Source organism: Limulus polyphemus, unplaced genomic scaffold, assembly GCF_000517525.1.
Source record: "Limulus polyphemus unplaced genomic scaffold, Limulus_polyphemus-2.1.2 Scaffold690, whole genome shotgun sequence".
NCBI lineage: Eukaryota > Metazoa > Arthropoda > Merostomata > Xiphosura > Limulidae > Limulus > Limulus polyphemus.
In genome coordinates, this window is record NW_013666300.1 from 345,813 (window position 1) to 355,116 (window position 9,304).

At 35.6% G+C, this 9,304-nt stretch overlaps 1 protein-coding gene across 1 annotated transcript in view; it reads right to left on the reverse strand.

Annotated features, from left to right (window-relative positions):
- Positions 1-9,304, reverse strand: part of LOC106459986 (calcium-binding protein NCS-1-like) — an 18,450-nt gene extending 9,146 nt beyond the window's left edge. The window contains exons 1-4 of the mRNA XM_022386570.1: positions 9,208-9,304; positions 8,160-8,184; positions 3,866-3,914; positions 1,372-1,461 (exon numbers count right to left, since the gene is read on the reverse strand). Coding sequence (XP_022242278.1) covers positions 1,372-1,461; positions 3,866-3,914; positions 8,160-8,184; positions 9,208-9,304 — 261 coding nt within the window. The remainder of the gene's footprint in view (positions 1-1,371; positions 1,462-3,865; positions 3,915-8,159; positions 8,185-9,207) is intronic.

The window sequence follows — 9,304 nt, forward strand, 5'->3', positions numbered from 1 at the left end:
GTTAACGTTCTTCTAGTAAATACGAGGTGTAGAAAGTTACTTTCTTCCTGTAAATACAGGTGTGAAAGTTACTTTCTTCCTGTAAATACAGGTGTGAAAGTTACTTTCTTCCTGTAAATACAGGTGTGAATGTTACTTTCTTCCTGTAAATACAGGTGTGAATGTTACTTTGAGAACAGTTAGATACATATTAACTCAAAGTGGTCTCAATGGTCGTGTAGTTGCTAAAAAATAACAAAATAAACTGTTGATGAGAAGTAACTAAACCAAAAAGTTTTGTTTGAAGTTAAGCACAAAGCTACACAATGGGCTATCTGTGCTCTGTCCAACATGGGTATCGAAACCCGGTTTCTAGCGTTGTAAGTCCGCATCGATCGCAAACAAAGCTGGATACATATGATATTTATGGGTCATTTATAATTCACCATAAATAAATTTGGGCATGTTAATAAGATTATTGTAGCATTACATATTACAAATTTCATTTCATCAAGGGTAAAATTGAAAATATAATATATGACGTAGATAGCCGAATAACATACAATCATTACATAAGAATCCAAGTTCGAACTGTTGGGCAACAATAGTTTGTTCGACGGCGGGGACTGAATGGTGTCACAATAAATGTACAACAATGACGTATGCTGCAGTTACAATACAGACTTTGGGGCTGGATCTTAACCAATAATGTCGATGATCTACACAAAATTATCAGCACCCTGGTGTTGAAAGTTCAGGCAGATCCTGACTTATTATGCTAATTTCCTCAAGAACACGACTCAGCGGGCCAGCGGAACACTTACAACCACGGATAGCTTTTACCTGCACGAAGTCTCTATATGAACATTCTCGAGGCTGTATTAGTTTATGTAAAGACTAAGAACGTCAAAGGACGACCGAACAACTTGGCTGAATTGTGGGGTTTAATACGGGACATTGAGAACAGTATTACACAATTGTACATTTAAGAACTTACACTAATATATTCGTAAGAAAGCAAGGTGTAAAGTATAAAGGCCACATACAAAATCCAAATTTACCGTACAACGCTTTTGCTTTTCTTTTGTGAATGTTTCTGTGATCATGCTTTGCACCATCCAATTGCCATTACACGTTGATTATGACTCAGCATTTGTATCGATTGTGTGTTCCATCCAGTTGCCATTACACGTTGATTATGACTCAGTATTTGTATCGATTGTGTGTTCCATCCACTTGCCATTACACGTTGATTATGACTCAGTATTTGTATCGATTGTGTGTTCCATCCAATTGCCAACACACAATCGATACAAATACTGAGTCATAATCAACGTGTAATCCATAATTATTTCCATTTTATAAATATATATCTTCAGTTTTATGAGTTACCTTGTTGGCATCGAACACGTTAAACATATAGTCAACAAATCGGGACGCATTTCCAGTCGGATAGAACTGCCCATAGATACTCCTGAAAACCTGGAAAATCGTAACGTTATTCTCCAAACTAACTCCCAAACTGTTCGTTCTAATTATCATCTTAATAGACAGCTCAAAATGATAATTATGTCTTTCTTCTCGCTTGTAAATATAATACTATAAGTGTCGTTTCATATTGATTTTATGCAATAAGTTTCGTTTTGTTTTAAAACTATTACTTTGATCCAACTTTAATTTCCTTTTTCCACATTTCAATTAACCCGTGAATAATAATCTCATACAATTTTCCACATTTCAATTAACCCATGAATAATAATCTCATACAATTTTCCACATTTCAATTAACCCGTGAATAATCATCTCATACAATTTTCCACATTTCAATTAACCCGTGAATAATAATCTCATACAATTACAAAAACAGGAAATAATATACTCTGACTGGCATGGCCTAATGGTTAGTGGACGCTTGACTCGCAGTCTGAGGGTCGTGGGTTCGAATCCCCATGACCGCTCTTTCAGCCGTGGGGGCATTATAATGTGACGGTCAATCCCACTATTAACTGGTAAGAGTAGCCCAAGAGTTGCCGGTGGGTGGTGTTGACTAACAGTCTTCCCTCTGGTCTATCACTGCTATATTAGGTACGGCTAGCGTACATAGCCCTCGAGTAGCTTTCCGCGAAATTCAAAAGCAAAGTCCAGTGCGATGGTCCTGAAGAAAGAACTAGAATCAGTGTTTTAACTCGTGTCTCTACATTAACGTTTCAAGCCCTGATTTCATGAATGTATCTATGACATTTGACAGTCAAATATACACAGTACAGGAAGGCTGAAGGGGTCTGAATTGAACCTGCCCCTCCCAGGTCGCACAACGACTAAATATTGTTAGAGACGGTTGGTTGCGGAGAACGGTACGAGCTATCATGTAAGTCCAACCATTGATGGTAACAATAAGTAAAAACATTAGAAACAAATATCTAAAACATCTCGCAAGATGCATGCACCCTGGGGAGCAGGAACAGGGGGAGCAATTGCTCCCCCTAGATTTGGGTAAACATTTGTTGCTGTTTTGTTTTTTTAGCGCAAACCTACACAGTGGCTATATATATATATATACTCTGTCGACTGCGGAAAATCAAACCCCGGATTTTAGCTTGTAGGTCTGTAAACTTACCGTTGACCCACCGAGAGATATATTCATACTGAGCAAGCGCGGGGTGGGGGTGGTAGTGGCTACCCTCAAATAGTGGAATTCCTATGGGGACCAAAACAACAATGAGATTTCTATTTACAGATTTTATAGTTACATTCGTCGACATTTTCCAAAAACATACATATTTTAGGCTCGTTTAAAGTCGCTCCCCTGACAAAAAGATCCTACGCAACTTCATGCACTAATTTATTTGCGCGCAGCGCTATATATATATATACATATGAATATGTAAACAGTCATTTGTTAACTCAAGCTTTCATGACCATTCAACTGCATGAGAAAAGGAAAGCTTTCAGTGTCTGAGGTTTTCTGTTTTACATGTTTAACCTCATCGATACATTTTTAAAGAGTTTGATTGCGTGTTTTATTCATACCTAGTATTAAAAGCATGAAAAATAGTTCGTAATGGAAATATATCAGCCACATATTCTGCCAAAATTATGATCTCCAATGCACAAAGGGGAAGCAAGCAGCCATCTTCCTCCAATAACTGTAAGCCTACGGATCCTTTGTCAACATAATGGAAAGTTGGCGAAATAGTGTTAACGCTTTGAATGAGGTAATTTATATGAACTGTGTAGCTGAAGTGGAAATGGGTCATGTACTAAACTGGCGATTCAAAGCACAGTATGAACTGATAAGCTAACACTGCTTTAATGCACTTTTAAACACCGGTAGCTAAATGATATATAATAATGACAAACAATGAATTTTGTGTTCGTAACTTTCAGCTCAAACCTACGCACCATCTTCACCCAGTCGTCCCTAATTTTGAACTGCTAGGCTAGAGGGAAGGCAACTAGCTAGTCAACAGTACTCGCTGCAAACTCTTGGGCTACTAAAGCCTGATCGAATAGTGAGATTTGACTGTCACACTTATAGCGCACTTACAGCGCCAATTTTGGAGCGTGTTCTTTGCAGCAACATGTCGTAAACAATGAACCCTCACGTTTACAGACCGGGAACGCTAACCACTAGGCTAATATATGACAAACTCCTAATACACTTACACAGATTATCTGTTGAGAAGAAAATATACTAATAAATGATTATAAACGCTAAAGATGACTTTGGCATCTGAACACTTATACCACGCTTTGTATCACACTAAATATATCTTTCTGATATGTGCTCTGTCTATGAGTAAATATGTTTCGTGAGTCTTTTATTTTGTTTTGTAAATAATTCTTGATGGTTCCTTTCTCAAGCGCCACTCAAAGAGAATCTTACCTCTTTTGACATATGACCATCAGGACAGTCTTGGACAAAATCCCGATGCCTGTAAAAAGAAAAGGTGTTTTAGAATGTTATAAGAACATAAAGTAAAGAAAAGCTTCACAAGTAAATCGTATCATTGTTTGAAAATGAGCTTTAATTAGCCTCCCTTCACAACTGTTGGTAATTAAAAATACAAGTTTTGGTCAACGAAAGCATAAAGTGATCAGTTTGGGTTATTTACTAATCCAAAACATGATTAGGTCAACACTCATATCTAGTCATCTAGTGTAAGAGGAATTCATGTAAGAATAAGATGAATTATAATAAAACCAGAGATTTGCCATCTGAGAACAGGATGTTGCTCCAATTATAATGAAACCAGAGATTTGCCTTCTGAGAACAGGATGTTGCTCCAATTATAATGAAACCAGAGATTTGCCATCTGAGAACAGGATATTGCTCCAATTATAATAAAACCAGAGATTTGCCATCTGCGGATAGAATATTGCTCCAATTATAATGAAACCAGAGATTTGCCATCTGAGGATAGAATATTGCTCCGGTTTCATTATAATTGGAACAACATTCTATCCTCAGATGGCAAATCTCTGGTTTTATTATAATTAGAGATTTGCCATCTGAGAACAGGATATTACTCCAATTATAATTTGCCATCTGAGGATAGAATATTGCTCCAATTATAATGAAACCAGAGACTTGCCATCTGATGATGATGGAATGTTGCCCTTGTTATAACAAGAACAAGGACTCGCCATCTAAGAAAATGATGTGTCTTCAGTTATAACAGCCATTCATAATGGGGACAAGGAATTAACTTGAGGACAGGAAGTTGCCTTAGCCATAAAGGTTAGATAAGCGAGTCTATGAACATTGTTACTTCACTCAACAGAACCATAAAAAACAAAAGAGGAATCCATCTGAGAGAATAATACGAGTCTAGACTCCAAAATTAACACGATATTTCTTTGAAATATTACAAATTAACTTGAGGACAGGATGTTACGATCTCTGGGCCAAGAACAACAGTATTAAAAATACTTGAAAAAAACGACAACAACAAAACGATTCTTCAAATACCGAAAGATCTGTTCAGCCTCAAAAATTAAATTATCCGATTGCTATAGTATGGTGAGTTACTAATATGTGAAATTCATAAGTGTACCAATGGTTTAGTTAACGCCCATTGTGCGTACAGTTTACGTATCTATAGAAGCTTTTGTTATTCGTCATGCAAGTTTCACTAAATGAACGTCAGTCATTCCTAATTTATTTAACAAAATCACTATTTTTAAAAGTAATTTATTAACTATATTTCGAAAATTTGATATATATTTTTTTACTTTCATTTCATAAGATGAAATATACTTAATTTCATTGAAAATATTTACAAATAACTTACAATGCTAGACACCGGTTTTCGATACCCGTGGTGGGCAGAGCACAGGGAGTCCATTGTTTAGCTTTGTGCTTAACTTCAAAGACACACACAAAAGTAAAAAGTAATTTATTATTTTATGAATTTATGCTTGTTTTTACATAAGATTATGCTTTGGATCAACTGTCTTGTCTTTACTCAAGACTGTTTGTATTTTCGACTACTTATGTCTACTACAGTCTTGGCCAAAATGTTTGTGTACTGTTTTATATTGATGTTATTGTCTACATGGAGTAGTTATTGAGTGAATGCCCGAGTAGTAACAGAGAAGGTGGTTAATGATCGGACAAGCGTGTACGAGTTGTTATTCTGGTCTGTATAAGTTGTTTGGAGCATTTGTGCATCAAAACACACATACACCTGTTTTGTATAAAAGTGTGTGTTTTTGGTGTAATCTTTATCGAAACAGATGTATGCTGTGTTCAGACAGTTTCTCTATACTTGGTGTGGATTCATGCCTCGTTACGTCCAGAAATGGTATGAAGCAAATGACATTTCCCGAACAGTAGGGTATTCCCACTGTACTTTATCCAGAATCCTGACACGTCATCGGATTACAGGAACATTGTTCCAGGAAAGTCTAATGGTTGATGTCGAAAAACTACTGCCCGAAATGACCATGTTTTGACCAGGTTAATACGTCAAGGTCAACAACTTACGACAGGAATGACATCAACGCATTCATTACAGCATAGTCAGAAGAACAGTGAATAGGCGAATGACCAAACACGGTTAATATCAAGAAGGGCTATCTGCAAGCCGATATTAACCAGAATTTATTGCTGTTACGTGGGCAAGACAGTGTGCCAACTTACAGTCAGGACACTAACGACATGTCATCTTTTCAGATGAGTCCTGTTTGTTAAAGCTGATGGTAGGATTCGTGTTCGTCGTTTGCCTGGCGAACAGATGAGGGAAGACTGTATTTCCCACAGGGAACACATAGAAGATGGTGCAGTACATGTTTGGGCAGCTATTCATCATGATGGAAAACTGTTCTTCATATCATCCAGGGAAACGTCAATGTGCCTTTTACAGGCATCACATGGAGATGAAAGTTCTGCCATATGCTAGGGCAAAGTTTGGCAATAACTTTGTGTTCCAGGATGACAATGCCACTGCCCACAGTGCACGTATTGTACAATATTATCTCGACCAGGAAGACGTTACATGATTGCCATGGCCAGCAAAGTCTCAAGATTGTAATCCCATTGAAAACTGAGCCGGAAAATTGTTAACCACGACTCTAAACCAGCTACTGTAGTTGAGTTGCAACGCCTTCTAGTGACAAATTAGAATGAAATCACGGTGTATTACATCAATAACCTCGTCGACAGCATGCCACGTCACCTTATGAAGTTTATTAGAGTACGAGGAGGACCAATCAAGTAATGAATGTTCATATAAACTGATATAAGGTTACAGACGCTATTTATAATAATTTGATGTTATATTTTATCATTATATAAGTTTTGGTAAGGTTTTGTTGTGGTAGGTGAAATGATGAATTACCCATCTTTCTACAGATGTCTGATAAAATTGATTGTTGTTCTAATAAATCGTTCATGATGTCAATAGATCCTCTCTCATTATATAAATTACATATGTAAATGTTTAATACAACATGCACTTCTCAGTTTGGCAGCGCTAAGTGTATTTGTATTCCATCTTAATAATAATGGTCTTATTTGTTATAAAATATGGAAACATTTTGTCCAAGACTGTATGTGGGTAGTCAACCCTAAAATCGGGAGTCTTTCGTATACAAAGTAATGGTTTTTTTAAAGTTATGTTTACTCTAGTCTTAGTTGCAAGTGCAAAGATGAAAGATATGATGTTTGCATGAAATACAACGTTGAGTGTACAGTCCAATAAAGTTAAATCTCATGAAAAGAGGACAGGAAAACTGTGAAGCAGAAGGATTTGTAAGAATAAGATACCTTGTTATTCTCGTTGTAACCATTTAAATCTTAAATCCTTCAGTGATTGATAGAGTTAGATACGATTGATCAGACCTCAACCAATGAAAGTCACCTGAGTAAAGAATATTATTTCAATCATAATGGGAACAACAAAGTCCCTTAATACCAGGGTTTTTAAGCCATAAAGGGTTAATAATTTTTCATAACAAACAGTTAAAGAACATTTCCTGCTGTTTCTACGAAATGCGCAGTATTCCAGATGTCACGAAAATGTTTAAAAAAATCGTTATTACAGTGCAAATCAAGATCAAAATGACCCTCAGTAAAAGTGGCCTTGCTTTGGGATAATTATCATCAACATCAAAACAGAACATTGGGGAGTTTGTTGTGTTTTTTGATTAAAAAGTTCTGCTCTGAACTTATATTAAGTTTTATATGAGTATTTGGTCTAGAGAATTTTCTCTTGTTCAAAGGCTCCCCAGTTTCTGTACGATCTTCTCTAGATTTCAGGGTCAACTTTTTAAATTTATGATTATTTATTTTAATGTTTGGAAGTTTATATCTCTTTAGTCCTTGACGAAACTAACATAAAATAAATAAATAAACTGAGGAATATTTTTGAAAAGCTATAACAGTCTTAATCGGGACTGTTATCATACTACGGATGCGTCATAAGAGTAAAGGTCCAATCTTACTATTAGTCCAGACAAAGAGCTGGCGGTGGATGCCGCTGACTATCTGCCTTCTCTCTAGTCTGTCATTTCAATATTAGAGACAACCACACGCATACAATCCTCGTCTAAGTTTGCACTAAATTATGAAATTATCAAAACAAAAACCTATAATTATGAGTATCAGACCTTATGAAGGTTATCCAAATCGCCAGTCTTTAACAAATGAAATGTTGTATGAAGTTCTAATAACTTACCATTTCCGAAGCTGCTTTGCTTCAACTGAAAGAGAAAATACAGCAAGGTAACGACAGAAAATAATATTCTTCATACAAACGCTACGAAGTACTGTTAAATAAAGTGTTTTGTAAAGAAACACTATCCGCGTAATTCAAACTGCAAAACAAAAGAAAAAAAAAGCATAGTCATTACTTTTCAAAGCTGTTAGTAAGTTATTTGTTGGAAGAAAAGTTATGAACAAAATATTCAAGTGTGGCTCTAAAAACAATTTGTCTTTCCATTTTTTCATAAAAAGACCATTAGTATCCATTGGCATGAAAGGAGTAAATGGCTTAACAGAGTACGTTATTGTAGTTAACTATCAGAATTTAACAAATTACCAATCTTATTTTCCGTACTTATAGTTTTCGGATATCAATTTTAAAATATCTAGTGAATTAAGTTAGAAAAAAAGCTAAAATTAAGTAATTTAAAACGAATTGAAAGAAAACAATAAATACAATGTAAGTTAAAATATTGTGATTTATCTAAAATGTTGGAAAATTATACTTACTGAATAAATCCAGCTTTATTAAAATATCTTATTAAAAATTTTATAAAGACGATGTAGGGCTGGGCGTGGCCTAATAGTTAGTTTGGGGCCATGGATATACAGTAAGAGTGACGGTCAAATCCCACACCACAATTAAATTAGAGTAGTCTAAAGACTGGTGGTGAGTACTGTTGACTAGCTGTTTTCTCTTTAGTCTATCAGTTTAGAATTAGGGACAACTATGATGAGATAACCGTTGTGCAGGTTTGCGCGAAAGTTATGAAAAAAACAAAACAGTTAAACAAAAAAAGAAGGTGTATATTATAGTGTTTATCAAGCACAAAAAAATTGATTATTTGTTTACCTTTTGTAACAAGGTTTTTTTCAAGATTTGCTTTTAGGCTTTTTTTACCATTTCTGTAAAATTACGCCATCTAGCGGATGTATCAAGTGGTTCTCGTATTGTTAAATAAGCTATTTCGGTACGGTAAAGTTTTCATGTTATCATAATAACCATCAGCTGCACCACTTACAGTGTGTAGTGGACTTCAGTTCCTGCAATTCTTTCTTACTCAGTTTGCTGACATTTTTTCGTCTGCTCTTGAAAAGAAGAGAGGATGCTGTCCCCAT